The sequence below is a fragment of the Schistosoma mansoni genome (genome assembly GCF_000237925.1).
Source record: "Schistosoma mansoni, WGS project CABG00000000 data, supercontig 0254, strain Puerto Rico, whole genome shotgun sequence".
NCBI classification, from domain to species: domain Eukaryota; kingdom Metazoa; phylum Platyhelminthes; class Trematoda; order Strigeidida; family Schistosomatidae; genus Schistosoma; species Schistosoma mansoni.
The window spans coordinates 49,200-72,147 of record NW_017386117.1 but is presented as its reverse complement, the minus strand read 5'-3'; the positions used below and the strand labels follow the sequence as shown (position 1 = coordinate 72,147).

Sequence of the window (22,948 nt, the reverse complement as noted above, 5' to 3'; positions counted from 1 at the left end):
AGTGTGACTTGGAATTAAATGCACGAATCTGTACCTGGTAATTGTGTTAATCAAAGTTAGAAATTAACTAGAGGTGTCAGGTTACTAAAAACTAATTCCTTGCTTATATTCTTTTTTATAGGAAATAACAAATAATCTAAAACCTGAGAATTTAAGTAAAGCTGGTAGACTAGCACAAGATCAATTAGATAATGATATCCGCCAATTGTATAAGGACTTTGCTTCCTCCTTGATGAGTAAATCAGCTCTAAGTAAGTGCTTAAATTGGTTTTTTTTCACATTCTTTTATTATTGATTTAATTTACACTTATACTTATTTAATAAAGGAAGCTGGGATATATTTAAAGCTACTCAATTGCTAGAGTGTAGTGGAAATTGAAAATTTAAGAAAATACAAGTAATAAAGATACTGAAAGCTAATGAAATTAACTCTTGATCGGTTGGTAATTTTAATGAAAATCAACAATCTTCATAACTGAAAGTTATCATGTGGCCAGCTTCAAGAGGAAGTTTCCGGAGCTCTAGTGAAAAGCTGTGACCAGTGGAAATAAACTGTCAGGTTTTAGGCAGTTATCCACCGAAGACAATAGGAGATGGTCACGTAATATCATGTATTGTTTGAAGTTAGATATTAACACCGTTGGATGCCGACTCAGTGGTCTGGAGGCTAATAGTTCGTACGCGAGACCGGAGGTATTAGGTTTGATCACTATGTGCGGGGTCGTGAATTCGCACTGCTGTGGAGTCATACACTAAGACGAGACGGCTGTCTATTGCTTTTAGGTTTTCAGTGGCGGTTTGTGACCTCGATAAGAAGTTTAGTTTTGTTCATTATATCTAACAAGTCATTAACTGGTAACAATTGAAAGTCGACAACTGCTCACGTCATATTCAGGACAATTATCATCTTAAATAAGGGAGTATCTATTTCTAAACTTATGGATGCACAACTTTTAGATAGTTTTAAAAACCTGTAAATAATATTAAGGAATAGACTGAATAGGGTAGTAACAGGAGTAAGTAAGCAGTTGATTAAAGCACTTAGCTCTTTATAGTTAGACTACAGATTTAATCCCTCTCAGTCTACTTTGCTCTGAATAGCCAAATAGTATCACTAGCCCTCGAAGCCAGGTTACATAAACATATGCTCACTAATTAAGATACATTAATAGTTACAGTTTATAAGTAAACGTGTCATCTTATTCATACATTGCTAATGATTCCTCATATATGTTTTAGGAGTATCAATTAGTTTGAAGGAAAGTTTCTACCGTACTTATTATTGATAAGGTATTGGCGGCCTGTTTAAACATCTGGGCTACCTGTTCCTGTCATCTAGATATTTCAACAAGTTATCTGACTTCGTTTGTTTCAATACATCACTATGCCTATTAATCGCACAACCTATTCAGGTGCGTTTCTGAAAAGTGTAAGACCTTTCGCTGTAAAGGTTACAGAAGGCTTAATCAGAGATATCGTGGTTTCTGGCAATATGCAGCGACAAGAATGTACATTATCCAGATGTCGATTGACTGGTCTGCTAAGTTCTAACTGGCGATCACTCAATATTCATCGTCAGAAAGGACGAAGAAGTAAGAAACGGAAACTTGTTGAAGTACTTTGTGCTGAGAATTCTATATTGTACCAAAAATATAATATTGAATAAAGCTAATAATAATAATAATATCTTGCTCATAAACTTCGAGAAATTTATTTTAATCTTCAATGTATTTAAATGTATTTCTTCTAGAATCTATGAAACCGGTCAATGTTCTTAAACGTTTGGCAACTTATGCTACACGGTTACACGATGAACTGCAAAGTTGGGCTGAAGCGAGAAGTTTAGTATGGCCTAAAGGACATTTAGATTCGCTACTTGTATTTGGTCAATTTATGCAACGTATTGCTGCTACTGGGGTAAGAAATTATATATATATATATATATATATATATATATATATATTGGCGGAGCATTTTTGCAATATTGAGGGAGATTATGCACTTTGTGGGATTAGAAGCGACATCACCCAACCTCACATTTTTAAACGTTTCCACTGACCTATTCAGGATGAGACTGATCTTCAGACTATAATACAACTGGCTGGTTACTGAGCTGTAACCAATGTCGTAGTTGTGTAAATTCTTAGTGCTGATTGAATTACATCGACCAAGTTGCGTTTCCACCAAGATTCCGACTACGTTTTACTGATGAATGTCAACTAAAACTGTACTTTAGTCAAGCAGTGTATTACGTACGCTTTGTATATAGATGCACATTTAACATAAATTAAGATTTACTATTATTTTTCCTTAAGTTAGTATATTTTTTCTTTCCGTTTTCATGTCTTTCAGCCTTTTCGTACACTTGTACATTTACTCATACTACTCTTCAATACAGAATCAATGAATATCAAGGAATTATTGACTCAAGTCGTATCGTCTGTGCGTAAGGCGGATCGAGTTTTAGAATCATCGTCACAATCAACATCAGCAGATAATAGGGAGCTTATTGATCTCACAGCAGATCCAGACGATGAATTATGTGAGATTTCACCGAAACTTGACGGTATGTGTTTTTGCTGCTAGAAAATAACGTTGAATTTACTATTTCCCATGTATGTATGAAGTATAGTTCTTAGTACAACCTATTAAATAGTTTTATTTACTTGGTTTTGAGGTATATTATTTTTGGCAGTGCTAGTTGTAATGTCCGTCAGCCCGAAATAAAGTAGAAAAGGTTGAGTTCAAACCCATAAAACCCTTGTTCAAAGTCCAGTGCCTTATGTATTAATACTCTAGATGTATGAAATATTCAAATCTTCTGACGATTCCTGTATATAAATGAACCGTCAACTACACTGCATGTGACTATATTCAGAACTTACCTATTGAACAAATCTAGCTATCAAATTAGCTATTAGACTAAAGTGTTGACAAAAATATTGACTTTATGAAATAAGGCCACGAATAAATAAATTTTGTGGCGGTGGTGCAAATGTATTAGTAAGTCATAGGTTAGTGATTGAATCTCTCGATTCTTATCAACCTAGTTTGTTTTAATCAACTGAACAGTATTACTAGTCCTCAAGTGGATCTATGTCTGTGATTAAGGCGTTCGAGTTTCATACACTAAGTTACAGATTCTTGTTCTCTCCCTAAAACCGAATAATATCACCAACCTTCACACTAAGACTTTGACTTCAAGTCAGATTACACTAACCTGTACGTAGTAGATAACTTGATGATGAAGTCTTTAGGATGTACTTGATAATATAACTTTATTTTATTTTATCTAAACACATATTGGTACGAGGAAGCACCAGATACATATGCGCCATACAAATCTCATTCGATTTGCTTGAGGGCTGTGATACTGCCCAGGTGCCCGAACTGAAGCAGGTGGTTTTCTTAGGGGACCACACCCGGAGCCTTTGACCTAAAGGTCTAGTCCACAAGGCAGTGGAGCATCGTGAGGAGAAGCAGTCCCATGGTGGCCGATGACCAGCGATTGGTTCATATGCCATTTGTTCCCTTAGGATCCTGAAGCCCATATGCACCATTGGTTTGGAATCAGGGTTTTCCAACTCACCTAGGTGAACTTTCCGTGTCCACCAACCCGGTTAAAGCGCCGGACATTCACTTTTCGTCCTCTCACTTTTGTAATGAACACCCCCGCCACGAGAAGGCAGTGAGTAGGACTTCCCTTGTAGAGGCTATATACGCGTGGCCATGTGAGAGCATTTGGAGAGTGAGAGCAGACTCTCCCCACTCTCGACCGTATCAGGGCATTTGGGGGCAAAATATAACTTATAAATATCTTTAAGGACTGATAATTGTCATTTAAATAAAATTTTCAATATTTCTATCATTGTTTATTTTTTGCAGATGCTATCACAACTAAGTATCCCAAATTGACAGAGATTGTAGATAAATTTAATAATTTATTAAGGCAACAACAACAGCAACACGAAGAAGAAGAAGGTAATGTTGTGGATCAATCCAACAATTTGTGGTTATCACTAGCATCATTGGAACGTGAAATTTTCCCACAAATAATTGGTCAGAATTCTCAATCTTTATTAAGTCTACTTGTTGAAGCTATAAATGATGGTGTGAACAATGTGAATTTAGTAAGCATCGTCTTTTGTTTTCTTATTTTCTAAAGTAATACTTTATTCCTTATAATTCACTAAAACATCACACCTTCATGTATCAGGACGTCACATGAATTCTTTAGCTGTAAGTCTAATGCATGTTATTAACTGAAAAATTCTTGGTTGGGAGGCCTGTTTGATAATCGTGATCAGTGGTTGAAAATGTTGAGTGATATGACTAGAAAATCTGTCTCAGTGTGGCGGATAATTTCACTTTTTGTTTACTACCTAGCTCTTGAGCTTCCTGACTTATTCCGTGGATCAGTACTTTCCTCTTTGTCTAATCTTTTTTGCTGTCGCTACTTTTAATATCGGTTGTACTCATTTTTTTTCATACTTCCATCTAGCTGTCGTGGTGTGGTGTGGCAATTTAAGTTAATGAAAATATGTTCTAGGTTTTATGTCAGTTGTGACTAATCATTTGATTTACTAATGTACTCGGGTTTGATCTAAAGATTTGTGTGTATAAGACTGACTGAAATACCGGACTACCTAAAATGAAGCACGTGTAGTAGAGTTCGGAGGTACCGCTCAATGATTACATGTTGAACACTTTAACTACTAATCCACCGCTTCAATCAGTTACATATTTCAATGATTATTGACAACTCAAATAATACGTATTTTGCCTCATTTAGGACTCATTTAAATGTGGTTGTATTCATATTAAGTCAGTCAGTCAGTCACAACATAGAACTTTGTACGTACGTACATCAGTTCGAGTTGCCATACCACATTAGCACAGAGATGCAGTTGTCGATTCAAATCCCACAGTGGTAGTAGTAGTAAGAGTATAAGCAGTTATGTGAAAGATTAGGGTTTGAAGATGTTATTGAAGGAGTATAATCCAGTGAAATAAACTTGGAAAGGGAAAAGAGAAAGGGACATGAAGAATGCAGGTTATAATTTGAGAGAACACAAAGAGTGGATTCACCTTCGCCATTGCAAGCGATTTTGAGCCATGCCATTCCAGGTCTCTAAGCATCGGTTGCTATCATCTCGCGCATTCCAACCAGGTAGTCTACACCTACCAACATGACTCAGTCCATTTGTCAGTGACTTGTTAATGTTAATGTTTTCATTAACATCCATATCTGGTATCTATATTTTCTTTAAATTCATTGATACTATTTAAGGTAAAGTGTTTACCGAAAGGTTTACTAGGTAGTATGCATTCATCGGTATATCTGATGTACTTTTCTATTTTCTGAATCGAAACTTGACGAAAAGCGGTTAATGTGGCTTATTATTCATTTGATTAGATCACCTCTGGTTATTTAAAATAGTTTCTTTGAATCGAGACTTATTGGGAATATCATCAATAATGCGTTGACACATTTAGTGGATTAGTCTCAATTGAGAAAAGGAAAATGCTTCCCGGATTTCCAAACTTAGTGAAATGTATTCGTATGAACGATTTCTTCCTAGGTTGATAGAAATCCTGTTAGTGTATGAAGCGAACTTTCATTCTGTAGTACTTTTAAATTTCATCTGAATCGATACACTGGAGAGTGAGAAAATCAGAATCATACCTTGGTTTCTCATAAACAATGATTTAATATGGACTGGTTTAAACTCTAAACTCTCTTTTCAAAGCGATTAAAACGGTGACAGACATAGTGTCAATTAGGGATATACGGAGAATGATTTGTTCAAAGTGTGTTCGAACACATACTGGTTACTTTAATATGTATAAATTAAAACCAAATTCTATTGGAGCTATGGCTTCGTGTTTGACACCCTCTACTTTGAACCATTACGTTTCAGGTTCGAACCCCACTTTAAGTGTTTCCATCTAAATAGTTGGGGAATATTACTATTAATCGAAAAAGTTCATGACAAGATTCGATAAGTGTTACATTACCAAATATCATTTTGGCAAATCAATGTTGTGTAGCTCAGGAACATGTCAAATATAATACAAGTTACTCATGAGTAATATAATCAAATAAAGTTTTAGAAATGAACTTTAAATGTGATTAAATTACATTGTTTATTTTTTTACTAGTTTCCACTTAATGTCATTGATATCAGAAAAGATAAAATACCTGATGAAAACAGTTACAGTGAATCAAGTCCAGGTAAAGTTGGTGTTCTACATGAAGAATCATCAACATCAAGAGATATAGATCCTGGATTAGTATTTGACTTTGTACAGAAATTGACATGTATCTCTTCGAGAAGTAAAGAGGTTAGTTATCGTTCATGAAGTTTATCATCACAGTTTAATTGCTATTTTCTTTCAAGATTGTTTTACTAGTTAACTGGCTTTCTTTTTCATAGAACTTATTATCATTGTCAATATCTTGGCGCTCTGAAACATACAGAAATACATAATGCTTAAGATATATTTTATAGATAAGTTATACTGCATACAATATAAGAACAGTTATAACTTCAAGATATTATTGATTTCAAATTAATGTTGTGGTGTGGGTTACTTATATCCACATAAGTAGTATATAGTGAAGGTCATGCATAACATGTAATTTGGCAGAAAATCGATAAGGAAAGAACGGGAACGAAACGCGATTGGTATGAAAATGCATGAACAATGAGATCAGAGAAGATGGACTGATATTTACAGAAGTGACAGTCAAGATTGAGACAGTTGATTGATAGTTTGCAAATTAGCTGTATGGTTATCAGATTTTAGTGAGATAGTTTGTAATTTGTGCTTGAATTCATTCGATTGTCCCCACCCGTGTTCTCATTCACTATAACATTAGCTTAGAAGATTGATACATTCAGTATATACCTTCGTATATATCTTCTTGTTCCAATATTCCCTTTCAAGTCTTTTCACTTTGTCTTCTCGAACCATAATACCAATGTTTGATCCTTCTCAATAACATTGCTATTACAATTATTTTGACTGTCTTACGATCCATCTTGTTGATTTCATTTTGCTATGCTTACATGGTACAGTAACTTGGGCTAACAGAAATTTGTACCACTCTCTATATTGTTTATGATTATTTCATTCATGTTTCAGAATAAGTGATATAACTTATTAGTGACACTTCTTTATTTATTTATTTATTTGAACACATACATATTGGTACAAGGAAGCACCAGATATATATGCGATGCAAAAATCTCATTTGATTTGTGTGAGGGCTGTGATACTGCCTAGGTGCCCAAGGTGAAGCAGGTGGTTTTCTTAGGGGATCACACCCCGAACCTTTGACCTAAAGGTCTAGTCCACAAGGCAGTGGAGCATCGTGAGGAGATGCAATCCCATGGTAGTCGGTGACCAACGATTGATTCATACGCCATTTGTTCCCTCAGGATCCTGGAGCCAGTCCATGTACACCATTGATTTTGAATCAGGGTTTTCCAACTCCCCTAGGTGGACTCGCCGTGTCCACCAACCCGGTAAAGCTCCGGACATTCACTTTTCGTCCTCTCAATTTTGTAACGAACACGTCCGCCGCGAGAAGGCAGTGAGTAGGATTGTTATACTTGTGGCCGAGTGGATGCCTAGTTGATGTGTGACTTGATGAGACCGCCAATTAGAGAGCAGCGAATTGTCGATTGGAACAGTGACACACGAAACCGTACGAGCAGACTAGAGTGCTAAGCGATCCTGCGATCTGCCTAGCCCAGCCAGTTAAGTCCAAAACACCAATAACAGCCTCAGTGGTATGAATCATTGTATTTCAAACATACATATACCAACCAAACAGACCATATCGACCCATAAAATAGATAATAACATTTGTACAAGTTTTAGCCGAATGTGGCTGTGAATAGTAATCAATAAACTGTTGATAACTCAAGGATCGTATAATAATAGTTCAAAGGTCAAAATAAAGTTAGTGGTAAGAGGAAACGAATATGATTAGGTTAATTACAATAGGAAATATACATATTATATTGGCCAATAATTAGTTCTCAAAAGTTACCATTCATAATTCTCTTCGGGATACAACAAGGACTTCCCTGGTAGAGGCTATATACGCGTGGCCATGAGAGAACATTTCGAGAGGGAGAGCGGACTCTCCTCTTGACCGTACCAGAGTGTTTAGTCAAACATGACAGCTTATGTTTTATCCAAAAACATCAACTCTGAGATGCAGGTACATCTAGCTGACGAGTCCCAAACAGGACGAAACGCGCGTCCTGGATTCCACTGCTAGCCACTATCCATCTCTGCTTACTATGCTTGTGAATTAAGGCTATATTGAGGCAATACGCACAGTATGCACATATGCCAATTAGAGACTGACCAGTTGCAGTCCTAACAAATCGATGAGAAGATTCAAACAAACAATACTGAATGAATTTAAACTTCACCCCATCGCACAAGCAAGTGGCTATCAGGACTCAGTTGCCGAGTGGATAACGCGATGGCGTTTGAAGTGAGAGTACTGGGTTCGAGTCCCAGTATTTATTTATTTATTTATTTAAACACATATATATTGGTACAAAAGGGCACCAGGTACATATGCGCCACACAAAATAATGAAAGTAGGAAGAGAAGGGATGAAAAGATAAGGCGAACTGAAATGTACAACCAGAAGACTCTTTCAGTTAGGAAAGTTAGAACCATTCTTTATGTACAAAGTAAAAGAAGGTTGCAGCAGGATCGCCACTGGCTTCTATTCTGAGCCATATCTGATAACGTCTGTAGCCACTGTGTTGCACCATCTCTCGGACCCCAACCAGGGAGTCGTGAAGGACCAACAGAAGCTAGCCCTTTGCAGCTTTCTTTCATGCCACGACACCATGTCATACACTGACCTCCTCTCCGCTTTTTCCAACCAGTCCCAGAGTCGGCAAATAATGCACGACGTGGAAGTCTCTGGGACGACATTCGTAAAACATGTCCAAGCCATCGAAGTCGGTGTTTCAAGATGGTGACACCAATTGAATTATCGTCTCTGCGCCCGAACACACGATGCCGAACCTCTGCATTACTAACATGGTGTTGCCACTGGATGTCAGCAATCCTTCGGAGACAACGATGATCGAACACAGAGAGACGTCTAACATCCTCAACTCGGAGAGGCCAGGTTTCACAAGCATAGAGCAAAACTGCTCTCACCGACGCGTTGTAGATCCGACCTTTTACAGCCAGACTAACATCACGAAGGCGCCAAAGATGGCCCAGATTGGCATAAGCCGCTCTGGCTTTCATTATACGTGCATCAATCTCATCACTCACGCCACCACCAGCACTTATATAGCTACCTAGATACACGAACTTCTCAACTACTTCAATCTCCTCACCATCCAGGGTGAGTACAGGATTAGAATCCTGCCAGTCTTGTAGGAGTACTTTGCACTTGGAGGGTGCAAAGCACATGCCGTACCTGCGGACACTGATTGCCAACTGATTAAGTGCTGATTGCATGCCTTGGGCATTATCGCACAGTAAGACAATATCATCCGCATACTCAAGGTCGAGAAGTCGTTCTCCAGGCAGCAGGTCCACACCGCCATTACTTACATCCACCAGAGCTGTTTCCAGGATGTCGTCGATGGTAAAGTTGAAGAGGAATGGTGAGATCGGGCAACCCTGCCTAAACCCACTGCTCGAATGGAACAAGGGAGAAAGGTGGTTGTATGCCCTCACTCTGCCTGAGGTGTTCGTATACAGGGCCTTTAAGATGTTAATGAACTTCTCAGGCACACCCTTCTTCAATAGACAATCCCAGAGAACAGTCCTGTCCAACGAATCGAAGGCCGCCCTGATATCAAAAAACACTACGATTGTTGGCCTGCGATAAGTATGACGGTGTTCTAACATTTGGCGGAAGGTGAAGATGTGATCAATGCATCCTCGACCAGAACGAAAACCAGCCTGCTCCTCGCGAGTCAATCGTTCTCGGGTTTTAAACAACCTACGAAGAATGATAGAAGCCAATAGTTTGGACGCAATCGAAAGTAGACTTATCCCCCGATAGTTATTGCAGGAACAACGTGAACCCTTTTTAAAGATAGGGACGACTATTGACTCATTCCATGATGTTGGAACACTTTCTTCCTCCCAAACCTTTCCAAACAACACAGTCAATTCCTTAGTCAGAAAGTCACCACCATCTTTAAAAAGAGCCGGAGGTAAGTCATCTGGGCCAGGTGATTTGTAACGTTTCAAGAGTTGGAGTTCCTTGCGGACTTCCGCCTCGTTTGGTGGATCAGTCGTCACCGGCCATGGGGGGCAGGACAAGCTGGTTGATGTTGCCGGAGCAGCAGGCCAGTTGAACTGCCCTTCGAAAAATTCCGCCCATCGTCCAAGACGTCGACAGATGTTAGTGATTGGCATCCCGTCATCCTCGTAGATTGTTTCACTCACACCAGACTTCTTGCTGCCAGTGGCTCGGATGAGTTGGAAGAGCTTCCGGCAGTTACCAGATGCAGCTGCTGCTTCCATCTCATTAGCACGCTCCGACCACCAGGCTTCCCGGTCCTTACGCAAGCTTTGCCCGATTTCATTACGTAACAGCCTTCGTTTGTGGTCAAACTCACGGTCACCCGGAGTAGACCGACGGGCTTCCATCAGTTGTAAGGAGCCAGAAGAAACCCAGTGCTTGTAAGCGGGACGTTTCGCGAAGCCGCAAGCGGCTTTACTCGCCATTTTCATGGCGTCGTGAAGATGCAACCAATGCTCATCTATACTTTTCGGTGGGGTGGTAGCTAGCCTAGAGGCTAGCTCCGCTCGATACTTACTTGCAACAGAAGTTGCAGCCAGTTTACTAATATCAATCCGTTGGTGGTGGTCAATCCTTCGGCCACTGAAAAGTAAGGTGAGATTGGCGCAAACCAGGGCATGATCAGACTCCAGATAGGTACTCCAAAAGGAGCGGCAGTCTTGTACACAACCACGCCAGCGGTAGCTGATCGCGATGTGATCAATCTGAGTCCAGGCTTGGGATGCAGAGGGAGGACGCCAGGTGGCACACCGGCGATGACTGTGCCGGATGTTAGTGCTAGCCGGAAACAGGTTGTGGTCTGTGCACAGTTGCAGCAAACGGTCCCCGTTATCTGTCCTGCGACCAACAAGTCCCCATCGGCCACCTAAACGACTCTCTTCTGTGCCTAGACGCCCGACCTGTGCATTCAAGTCTCCGGCTAGTACTACAATATCTGTCGAACGCGCTTTCTGGAGAAGAACTGTTAACTGGTGGTAAAACTCATCCTTGATTGCATCCGGGCTGCAATCTGTCGGGGCATAGGCGGAGATGACGAAAAGACACCGTTTCTCACGCCGGTTTCTTCTCACTTTGATGGAACTTTCTAATCTAACAGCACATAACCGACTGTTAATGGGGATCCAATCGATTAGTGCTGCCTCAGCCCTAGCGCTTAGTGCGACACCAACGCCAGCAAGACCAGACGAAGATGCCACAGAGTCCCCGGATAAGCGCACGTGGAACAAGCTTTTCGAGGCGACAGATGGAGAGCGGATTTGTAGTACTTCAATAGAGTCTTGAATACGGGTCTCGGATAGACAACAAACATCAACATTAAGACCTTCCAAAGACATAGCCAGCCCTATCTGTTGTCTGATCTGCATTAGTGTGCGAACGTTGAAGGAAGCCAGCTTGAACGGCGTACGTGGTTTCAGAAGGACTGCTTCAGTATTCATAATCGGTGGAAGCATTCACTTTCAACCAGACAGTGACTAGAGATCGTTTAGATAGGACAGATTTTCCACCATGGGCGAGCTGCTGCATAAGTTGAAAAGTAAGGTTACACAAATTGGGGATAAAAGGGGGTGAGTTAGCGATATGGTAAATAATAATAATAATAATAGTAATAAAGGTAATAATAATAATAATGTATATTGTCTTGCTTCTAGTATGAGCAGGAATAGTATCGTCAATAAAATTCATCATTTCATTTATTTGTGTGTGGGCTGTGATACTGCCCGGGTGCCCAAACCGAAGCAGGTGGTTTTCTTAGGGGTCTACACCCCGAGCCTTTGACCAAAAGGTCTGATCCACAGGGCAGTGGAGCATCGTGAGGAGATGCAGTCTCATGGTAGCCGTTGACCAATGACAGGTTCGTCCGCCATTCGTTCCATCAGGATACTGGAGCCCATGTGCACGATTGGTTTGGAATCAGGGTTTTCCAACTCCCCTAGGTGGACCCTCCGTGTCCACCAATCCGGTTATAGCGCCGGACATTCGCTTTTCGTCCTCTCACTTTCGTAAACAACACCCGCGCCACGAGAAGGCAGTGAGTAGGACTTCCCTGGCAGAGGCTATATATTCGCTGGCCATGTGAGAGCATTTCGAGAGGGAGAGTAGACTCTCTCCACTCTCGGCCGTACCAGGGCATTTGGGGGCAGAGTGAACATCAACTCTGAAATCCAGGTACATCCAGCTGACTAGTCCCAAATAGGACGAAACGCGCGTCCTGGATTCCACTGCTAGCCACTATCCATCTCTGCTTACCAATATCTCCTTTCGATTTGAATTGATTATATACAAAACTACACTGCTCTAAAATACCTTTTGAATAAATTTCTATACACAATAAGTTTTTCTGACTATCACCGGCTATAATTCGTGTTTTTTTATTTCAAAAAACAAGGTAGATGTTTAATAGAATCACTGATTACGATTGTAGTTTATTTATTATTTATTTAAACACATAAATATTGGTACAAGGGGGCAGCAGATATATATGCACCACACAAATCTCATTTGATTTGTGTGAGGGCTGTGATACTGCCCAGGTGCCCGAACTGAAACAGGTCCTACTATAGTAAATGTCTACATTTCTTTTCAGTAGAAAAATAACACATAATCACTTGAATTATCTAATCCTTTTATTGTTTTCCTTAACAACACCAACACCACCACCAACAACAAAAAATACAAATTTAGGAATTGTGTAAACTTGTCTGTGAACATTTACACATCATTCGCTCATCAAAGTTAGAGCAGTTAATTGAATCCATTTTATCACAAATTATGGATGATCATGAAATGAATAAAGTACAACCTTTAGTTTATCAGTAAGTTAGTTGTCTTCTATCTTATCTGTTTTGTTTGTTTATTGTATATGTTATTTGATTTATTGTGATGGTTATTGGTTAAAGTCGTAGAGTTTATTACCCAAGTTATGGTGGAGAAGATTTGTAGCTCAGGTGGGTGATTTTGATGTAGGTTTGTTCTCTGAGCTGCGATTCACAGCTGTGAATCACATGTGGAGAAATTCAAATACTTTCACTTCTACCCGAAGTTTGTGCTGATGATGTCATTCAGAAGGACGATGAAAGCTCCACGACCAAACCATCCAGCTCAGAGAACAAACCTACATCATAATTACTCAAGTTATATTTATGTGTATATACCCTTACTTGATAGTCAATATTCTGAAAAGTTTACTATTAATTTTATGAATGGAAGTAACTAAAAAACACGGCACATGCATAGTCAAGTCGTCAAAAATTGTTTCTATTGTATAAAAAATTACTCGTCAATATCGAGTACTTGAATTATATTTTCTTACTTTTTGATTGGACGTAAGGTAACCGAATCGCGCCAGTATTCAAAAGTATGGTACACAGACGGAAGCATATTAAGTTTGGAAGCAGTGACTAAGTGATTGTGGTGGCCGACTTATAGTCATTAAATTTCAGGCTCAAACTCTGCTCCATTTCGCTTTGGGCAACTGAGTAATATCAGAGATCTACAATCGAATGTCTGAGTAAATGTATCTTTTTTGAAGCGGCTTTATAAAGATTGATTCAACTTGTAGGATGTATTCACGAATTGATCTCAACTAGGCTACCATTGAAAACTAAGAAGTACTGTTTCGTATTAGCATAGGACTCTTCAGCAATACATACCTACGATTCCCACATAGTTCGAGTTCTGGACTACTGGGTATCTTGGCAAACACCTAACCGTCAGAACCACTGGTTCAGGGTCCAGTTTCAGCTTCCACTAGTTTTCAGTATAGCACAATGATCATCCAATTTCATTGGTGACAACTATTTCACTCCCAACGTGTCTGTACTTCACCAGTCACAACTTCTTACTAGAGCTTCAAGAACATCTTTCAGCAAGTCACTAGCGAGCTGACTATTATCGGTCCAGTTGAAAAGGTTTCGTAGAGAATGATTTAATTTGTAGGTAGTATTCGTCACAGCATTCGTCCTGAAAGTTGTGGTCCCTCTCCCTGTCGGTTGTGCAGTACGCCTCGGTTTTCAATGATACCCAGACTGACATCGACTTGCGACGAATGCAACATAAATATCAACCCTATATTCACTAAATCCCACACGCACTAGTTTGGACACTCGAATTTACATCGCCTAATATACACGTAGTTACTGGATTACTTTATAAAAAAGTACATGTTTATAGGATTTGTTTTTTATTCAAAGTATTTTTTATACATAGTGAATTATAAGATTTCACTTCACGGTGTTGGATAGGACGAGCTGGCTTATTATGCATCAGTCAATTCTTTTCCAAAACTTATGAATGCAACCTGCAATATCTGATGGTAAACAACAAATGACAATGACGTATCATGAATAACTACTGTTAAATTACTGGTTGTAAAGTTGCTGTTCTGACATATGGTATCAACTCAGATCGACTATTGCTACCTAGAATCTTTGCACTAACATTTTACATCCTCTTTTTGTGTCAAGTTTTTAAGTTGAGATTACTGTTTATCATCGTGATGACTATGAGATGGTGACAATTTGTAACTCAGGTGAATGATTTGGGTAGAGTTTTATTATTTAAGCTAGATAGTGTAGTCGTGGAGCCTTCATTATTCTTTTGAATAACATCATCAGCATAAACTTCAGGTAGAAATGAATTATTCGAATTTCTTCATATTTGACTAACAGCTCACCCTCTCGATCTCGATTTTGATCGGTTATTGTCGATTTTTAACCTGTCATTGTCTACATTTTTATTTTTGTTGTCTGCCCATTGTAGTATTACAGTATGTATACCTACTATTTATATCTAAAAAAACTAATTCATCATTCGATTTTTCAGTCATCATGTTCATTTACCCAATATTTTAACTATGGAAGAAATTCAACAATCTATGAATTTACAATCGTCGTCATCAGATATTATTTCACGTTTGCTTACTCGACGTGAATGTGTCATAAGTTTTCTGTCAGCTTGTCCTTCTTTGATGGATTTAGAAGCCTGGTCTCAATGGTATCAAGATTGTCTATTCTATGATCGTTGGGGTAGTCTCGATTCATTTCTTATAGAAGCTGGAGCTGAACAAGGTGAGGCTTTTTTGTTTGTTTAGAAAATCGACATAAGTTTATTTTTTCCACTTTAATAACTAATTTTCTTACCATAATGTATCTGTCTTTATTTATTTATTTAAACACATACATATTGGTACAAAAGGGCACCAGATACATATGCGCCACACAAAATAATGAAAATAGGAAGAGAAAGGATGAAAAAAGGACTGAAATGTACAACCGGAAAACTCTTTCAGTTAACAAAGTTATAACCACTCTTTATGAAGAAAGTAAAAGAAGGTTACAGCAGGCTCGCCACTGGCTTCTATTCTGAGACATATCTGATAACGTCTGTAGCCACTGTGTTGCACTATCTCTCGGACCCCATCCAGAGGGTCGTGAAGGACCAACAGAGGCTAGCCCTTTGCAGCTTTCTTTCATGCCACGACACCACGTCATACATTGACTACCTCTCCGCTTTTTCCAACCAGTCCCAGAGTCGGCAAATAATGCACGATGTGGAATTCACGAATTTGGGGGAGAGTGGGAAAGCCTTTTATTTGGATATCTTTCGAGGTATTACTTGACCAGTTCGTCATGGTTGTGGTCAATATAAAGCTTAAAGCGAATGTGCCTTAACCTAATATACTTTACCACATCAACTCAGAGAGATGACTTTAACAAGATAAATAGCAAAATAACCGAAATAATTGAGGTGGAAATGATAGTCAACGTAAATATTAAAAATATGGTTTGAGAAAACGGAATGAAGTCGAGAAATAAAATTCATGGAATGATAAAAATGCTAAAGGCTTAGAGAGAGCCAAATAGTAAATGTGTCTGCATTACTTCGGTGGATCCTGAACTATATTATCCAGCGTCTCTCACGGACCTTAACGATATAAACAATGCGGTAGCTAAGTGGTAGCTGCTTCTGTTTAGCCGCCAGGATAGTATTCCAGCCCTCACACAAATCCAATGGCGAAGTGTGGTGCATATATATTTGCTGCTTCCTTATTACCAATGTTTATATGTTTAAATAACAATAGCTTTGTGGTTACGACTCACGACTTTCAGCCACCAGATTCCCAGTTTGAACCCTGCTCCTCCTACTTCACTACCGGTAACCGGGCAGTATCATTAGTTTTCACACTTAGAGTGTTGTTCATATTCAATTACCTGGTGAATGAGTTTTTCAACTTATCCATTATTACCAACATAACTCCGACCAACAGTTAATAACTTCATTCACTAATGCGGTTTCGAGGTTTGATCGTCCCTAGTTTTCTATGTATTATGTAACGATTGATATTTCGTCCTGTCGTACCTCAGTATTTCTCTCATTGTAATTGTCCCGTACTCATTGTAGCGTGAGCTCTGTAATTCTATTCTGTTTATAGCAGACATCATTCGCTAATTCTCTAAAGATTATAGTAATGTAATCTGTTCAACAGATGTAGGATATTTGCCGAGTTTTTAACTAATTTGTAAAGATAATTTCATGTGAATAACATGTTATTCTTATATTTTAGATCCTTGATGCATTTATGAGTCTAATCACTCGTATAATGGCTATACTACTTAAAGTTTTCATATGAAAATTGCGAAGTTAGTAGGAGGCTGACCCTCTGTGTTGCTAAATTATGAATGTATATGAGGACAACGTACTCGAACTTTTGGCACACCTATTATTCAAGTGTACACAAAATGAATTTTTTAACTGTAGAGTGTTCCAAAGACACCCTGGGAAATTGTATCTGCCTGTTTCAAGTTGTGTAACGAATATGTCAATTGTGAACACTCATATCCACTGGTACTGTGATACCCAAAATTTATAACCTGTTAAAAGTACATAGATGTAGTTAACCACCTCACCTAGTCCTAGACATGTTTAGTCCAGCTTACTATATGACAGCGATGTGACTGGTAGAATTTCAAAAGTTACTACATGAAATAATTCATAGAGCAGTGTAAAAAATAATTTTGAATTTATCAACAAACTTCGAAAACAAACGATAAATTCATGATCCCACATGATGTATTATCTTTATTCACGATTATGTCAGAAAAACTGGTTGACTTCTTATGTAATGAGATGCAAAGTTGAGAAAAGTGAATCAGTTTCCATATTTCCTTAAAAGAATTGATTCTCGGTTGTACGGTGAACATACATTTTTTTATTTTACTCAACGAGAAGTTCTATAGACTATTAAGTCTAATCCAACCCGACTGCATTTTGGAAAAATTATGAAACAGTCCTTTAGGGAGTGAGGTATATATATATATATATATAAAGAGAGAGAGATTGTCCATTGAAAATACTACTCTAAATAGATTCTTGATGTCCTAACATATATTATCCACAGACATCATGCTGACTAGTATTGGGGATGGTTGGAAGAAAGTTAAGGGCGGCCAAACCAAAACGTGGCATCAGAGCTTGAAGTCACTAACTTCTAGTCTAAGCCATATTGGTAGATGCAGATTACTTGGTTGGGGTCCGCGTGATTATCGTAATCAATGGTTGGAAACTCTAGGTGACATGGCTCAGAATCGATCACAATGGCGTAGATGTATATACTCTTTATCTTCCCTTAAACCTTGAGATTAAAATTGCTTCATAACGTTCTTCCTTCCTATACTATATCCCTATATACAACCTTTCTTTTATATACTACCACCACCACTAAAAATTAACTACTTCTATGAATCCGGTGTTGATCTTGTTGTGCTAACGAGGTATGGCATAAATGTGCCTGGTCCTACGTTGTAGCTGACTGACTGACATAGACATCTGGGAATAATTATTATTTTTGTTCCCATAAAAATAAATTTATCATTTAAATTTGATTGCATAATTGTTTATATCTTATCTCCACGTAAACAAGTTTTACATTCAACCTACAGATTTACATATTGTATTTATGAGTATTTATTTTTCTTCCTTTTTAGTATGTGACCAATACAATTTACTTGCTATACGTATACTTCCATTTGATGGTGCTGTTGTTGGTAACAATAACCAACTATTACGACTAACTGCACATCCTTCACCGAATGATTTAAAAAATGCATTAGAAAAATGGCGATACAATCGTAATTCTCTTACAATTCGTCTTGTTGGAGATTATCTAATCGGTTCAGTTATCAAGGCTAGTAGATTGAAAATTAATGAAGCATGTTCCATTATTACGAATCACTTCACTACTACTACTACTATTTCTAAAAATGTCTCAGGTATGATTATTGTTATAAATGGAGTTACCACTGTTATATCCGGGAACCTGCGATGTTCTAACCCAAAATTGGGTCCGTCGGCACTGTTTTAACAAGATAGCCAACTGTTATATTTGGGGAGTCGTCGCTGTTGCAATATGTTGCAGTTATTTGTATTCAAATCTTCATACACACTTATTAGCATTATATGGGTGGGGGGGGTAGTACATATAGCTGCTGCAAAAGCACACACACTAAATGTAGTTCACTTGCATTAATACAGGAAATAAGTTTGTCACAATGAACAAGTGTTCACGCTATCCATATAAAACAAAGTTTATGCTGAATTGAATCAAGAAAATATGTAGACCCCAAAATGTTACACTGAACAAAATTTGCGCCTGTCACTCAGGCCGAAATTCTCACTGAATGAATACAAAAAATATTGACCGAAATAATATCATCTTTTTATCTCCTTATATTGCTATGGTAACTGTTTCTTTGTATGCATTCAATAAGCTAATTCTGGTTTGTTATTCTTCTCTTGTAGATTCAAATGAATGGATCTATTTTGTATACAGTCTATTAATGAAGTTACCATATAGTCTATTGGGTTTAGTATTCTCATTGGTAAGTTTCTGAAATGTACATATTTTGTGCCAGTTTGTTTAACTTCATGTGATTATCATCACAAGTGTTTTAGAAAATTATCACAGATAGGACATTTTGATGACGGATGTTTGAAGTGTAGTTGATATGTACTCAAACTAGATCTTATGCTGACTGTATGTGTTCAGCTTACTGGAATTTGTTTCTTGGAACTAAACCATAAAATCATAGTGATTCTTATCCGTTCTAGTGAATCATGAAAGTTTTATCATAAGCCTTCAAGGCCTTAGTTTGTATATTGTCAAACCACTGAATAAGCAGTGCTAAAGTAGGCCTGCCCCCAAATGCCCTGGTACGGCCGAAAGTGGGGAGAGTCCGCTCTCCCTCTCCAAATGCTCTCATATAGTCACACGTATATAGCTTCTTCCAACTGAAGCCTACTCACTGCCTTTTCGTGGCGGGCGTGTTCGTTACAAAATTGAGAGGATGAAAAGCGTATGTCCGGCGCTTTAACCGGGTTGGTGGACACGGAATGTTCATCTAGGGGAGTTGGAAAACCTTGATTCCAAACCAATGGTGTACATGGGCTCCAGTATCCAGAAGGAACAAATGGCGTATGAATCAATCGTTGGTGACCGGCTACCATGGGACTGCATCTCCTTACGATGCTCCACTGCCTTGTGTATCGGACCTTTAGGTCGAAGGCTTCGGGTGTGGTCCCCTAAGAAAACCACCTGCATCAGTTTGGGCACCTGGGCAGTATCACAGCCCTCATACAAATCAAATGAGATTTGTGTGGCGCATATATATCTGGTGCCTCTTTGTACCAATATTTATGTGTTCAAATAAAATAAAATAAAAGTAGGCCTAGATCGCTAGTTCAATATGATAAATATGTTGATATAGCTGTTAAAATTCACTGATAAATATGTTTGGTTAGTGTACTTTCTATATCCAATCACCGTCTACCTCTATGGTCTATGTTGTCCCGTTATAAGAATAGGTTGACAAAAGCCTGATGAGGAGGATAAGATCAAAACACAGGATCATATGATAATGTCATTGACTATTGATACGAGCTCAATTTAACTTAGATGCGTTCTAAATTCAATTAGTATTGTTTGTTTGAATCTTCCCATCGATGTTTTAGGACTGCAACTGGTCAGTTTCTAATTGGTATATGTGCATACTGTGCGTATTGCCTCGATATAGCCTTAATTCACAATCATTGTAAGCAAAAATGGATAGTGGCTAGCAGTGGAATCCAGGACGCGCGTTTCGTCCTGGATAACGCGATGGCGTTTGAAGCGAAAGGTACTGGGTTCGAGCCTCAGAGTGAACATCAACTCTGAGATGCAGGTACATCCAGCTGACTAGTCCCAAATAGGACGAAACTTGCGTCCTGGATTCCAATGCTAGCCACTATCCATCTTTGCTTAGATGCGTTCTGTTTTTATCTTTTAATAAAGTTTGCGAATTTTCATGCGCTTTTATATTGTAACGTTTTACATTTTGAACCAGTACATATTGTTTATCAGATTGCATATTATTGACGAATGACTGCCAGACTAGTGAACTCAACTAATAGAAGTGGTAAATACAAATTTATCATCTTAACATTATGTTATAACTTGTGACCACCTGGATGCCCTATCAATTTATAACGTGGTAATACCACCATTCAGAGAGCAGCGATTTATCGATCAGGACCAATGACACACTAAACCTGTACGAGCAGTCTAGAATACTTATCGGTCCTGTTGTCTACTTAGCCCAGGCAGTTAGGTCCAGAACACCGATCTCAGCCACTGCAGTATGAATCATTATATTTCGAACATACTGAGTTTATATACTAATCCAACTGACCGCATCGTACCATAAAATAGAAAATAACAATTGTACAAGATTTAACCAATTGTGGCTGTGAATAAGGGAGATAGTAAGTGATAGACAGGGTATAATTCAAGAACGGTAAATCGTATGACAATAGTTCATAGGTTGAAATAAAGCTCATAATAAGGAGAACATGAATATGAATAGTTTAGTTATTTAGCAATTATGCGATAAATATATATATATATATATAGTATCGGTCCATAAATGGATCCCAAAGTTACCATTCACTATTCTTTTATTTATATTTTATGTAAACACATAAATATTGGTACAAGGAAGCACCAGGTACATATGCGCCACACAAATCTCATTTGATTTGTGTGAGGACTGTGATACTGCTCGGGTGCCCAGACCGAAGCAGGTGGTTCTCTTAGGGGCCACACCCGGAGCCCTTGACCTAAAGGTCTGATCCACAAGGCAATGGAGCATCGTGAGGCGATGCAGTCCCATGGTAGCCGATGACCAACGATTGATTCATGCACCATTTGTTCCCTCAGGATACTGGAGCTCGTGTGCACGATTGGTTTGGAATCAGGGTTTTCCAACCCCCCTAGGTGAACTCGCCGTGTCCACCAACCTTTGTTAAAGCGCCATACATTCGCTTTTCATCCTCTCAATTTTGTAACGAACTTGCCCGCCACGAGAAGGCAGTGAGTAAGACTTTCTTGGCAGAGGCTATTAACACGTGGTCATATGAGAGCATTTCGGGAGGGAGAGCTGACCCTCCCTACTCTCGGCCGTACCAGGGCATTTTGGGGCATTCACTTTTCTTATCGGAACTCAACACATTATTGAATAGTAAATGCAAAGTATATTGTCACAGAATAATTGACAATACTTCCCAACTAAATATCATACTTCTTAAAATTTCTTTAAATTTTTTTCAGATTATTATACCAAGTTTAGAATTATCAGGAATTCGATGTTCTATATCATGGCCACTAGATAAATCTGATATTTCATTAATGAATAATAATGATTCATCTATTCATTATAGTCTTTTACATATCTTCTTCAATGATGAACTTCTTTCATTGAATACATGTATTGATGAGAATCATTCACAATTGAATCGAATTAATTTAATCTCTGCTATTGGTAGTATTGGTTATCAATTAAAATGGCCTGCTTATATAAAGTATTTCGAAGAAAATCGTTTTAAATTAATTGATATCCCTGATCAAATGAACAATATTGACATTACTTGTCAATTGCCAACAATTACTATATTACCTTCATCTTTTTCTGAGACACAATTCACAACTGAAGATGTTGATGATCATGATCATAATCAAGCGTCGAGTTGTTTAAAATTATTGGAGAATAATGAAGTAAGTTAAAATCAAATATGACTTCCAATTTTTTCGGTTTTTTTTGTTATCTATCAATATGGGGTTAGTCAGTCAGTCATTCACAACGTAGAACTTCGTACGTACATCAGTTTGAGTTGCCATACCACATTAGCACAGAGATGCAGTTGTCGATTCAAATCCCATAGTGCAAGAAGTAGTAGTAGTAAGAGTATAAGCATTAATGTGAAAGATTAGGGTTTGAAGATGTTATTGAAGGATTATAATCCAGTGAAATAAATTTGAAAAGAGACAAAAGATAGGAACATGAAGAATTCAGAAGATTAGAATTTGGTAGAATACAAAGAGTGGATGCACCTTCGCCATTGCAAACGATTTTGAGCCATGTCATTTAAGGTCTATAACCATCGGTTGCTATCATCTCGCGAGTCCCAACCAGGTAGTCTACACCTACCAACATGGCTCAGTCCAATTGTTAGTGACTTTATGGATTTGTGCCACGTTTTGGTGTGGCCGCCCCTAACTTTCTTCCAACCTACTCCTACACCATAAAACATCGCACATAGGTGGTTGGG

General features: G+C 38.4%; 1 protein-coding gene across 1 annotated transcript in view; it reads left to right on the top strand.

Moving 5' to 3' along the window:
- Positions 1–22,948, top strand: part of Smp_134120 (hypothetical protein) — a 70,003-nt gene that overhangs the window by 2,869 nt on the left and 44,186 nt on the right. The window contains exons 4-13 of the mRNA XM_018790854.1: positions 122–251; positions 1,751–1,917; positions 2,353–2,566; positions 3,886–4,130; positions 6,163–6,345; positions 12,995–13,125; positions 15,134–15,378; positions 18,295–18,579; positions 19,109–19,188; positions 21,951–22,394. Of these exons, the coding sequence (XP_018647378.1) occupies positions 122–251; positions 1,751–1,917; positions 2,353–2,566; positions 3,886–4,130; positions 6,163–6,345; positions 12,995–13,125; positions 15,134–15,378; positions 18,295–18,579; positions 19,109–19,188; positions 21,951–22,394 (2,124 nt within the window). The remainder of the gene's footprint in view (positions 1–121; positions 252–1,750; positions 1,918–2,352; positions 2,567–3,885; positions 4,131–6,162; positions 6,346–12,994; positions 13,126–15,133; positions 15,379–18,294; positions 18,580–19,108; positions 19,189–21,950; positions 22,395–22,948) is intronic.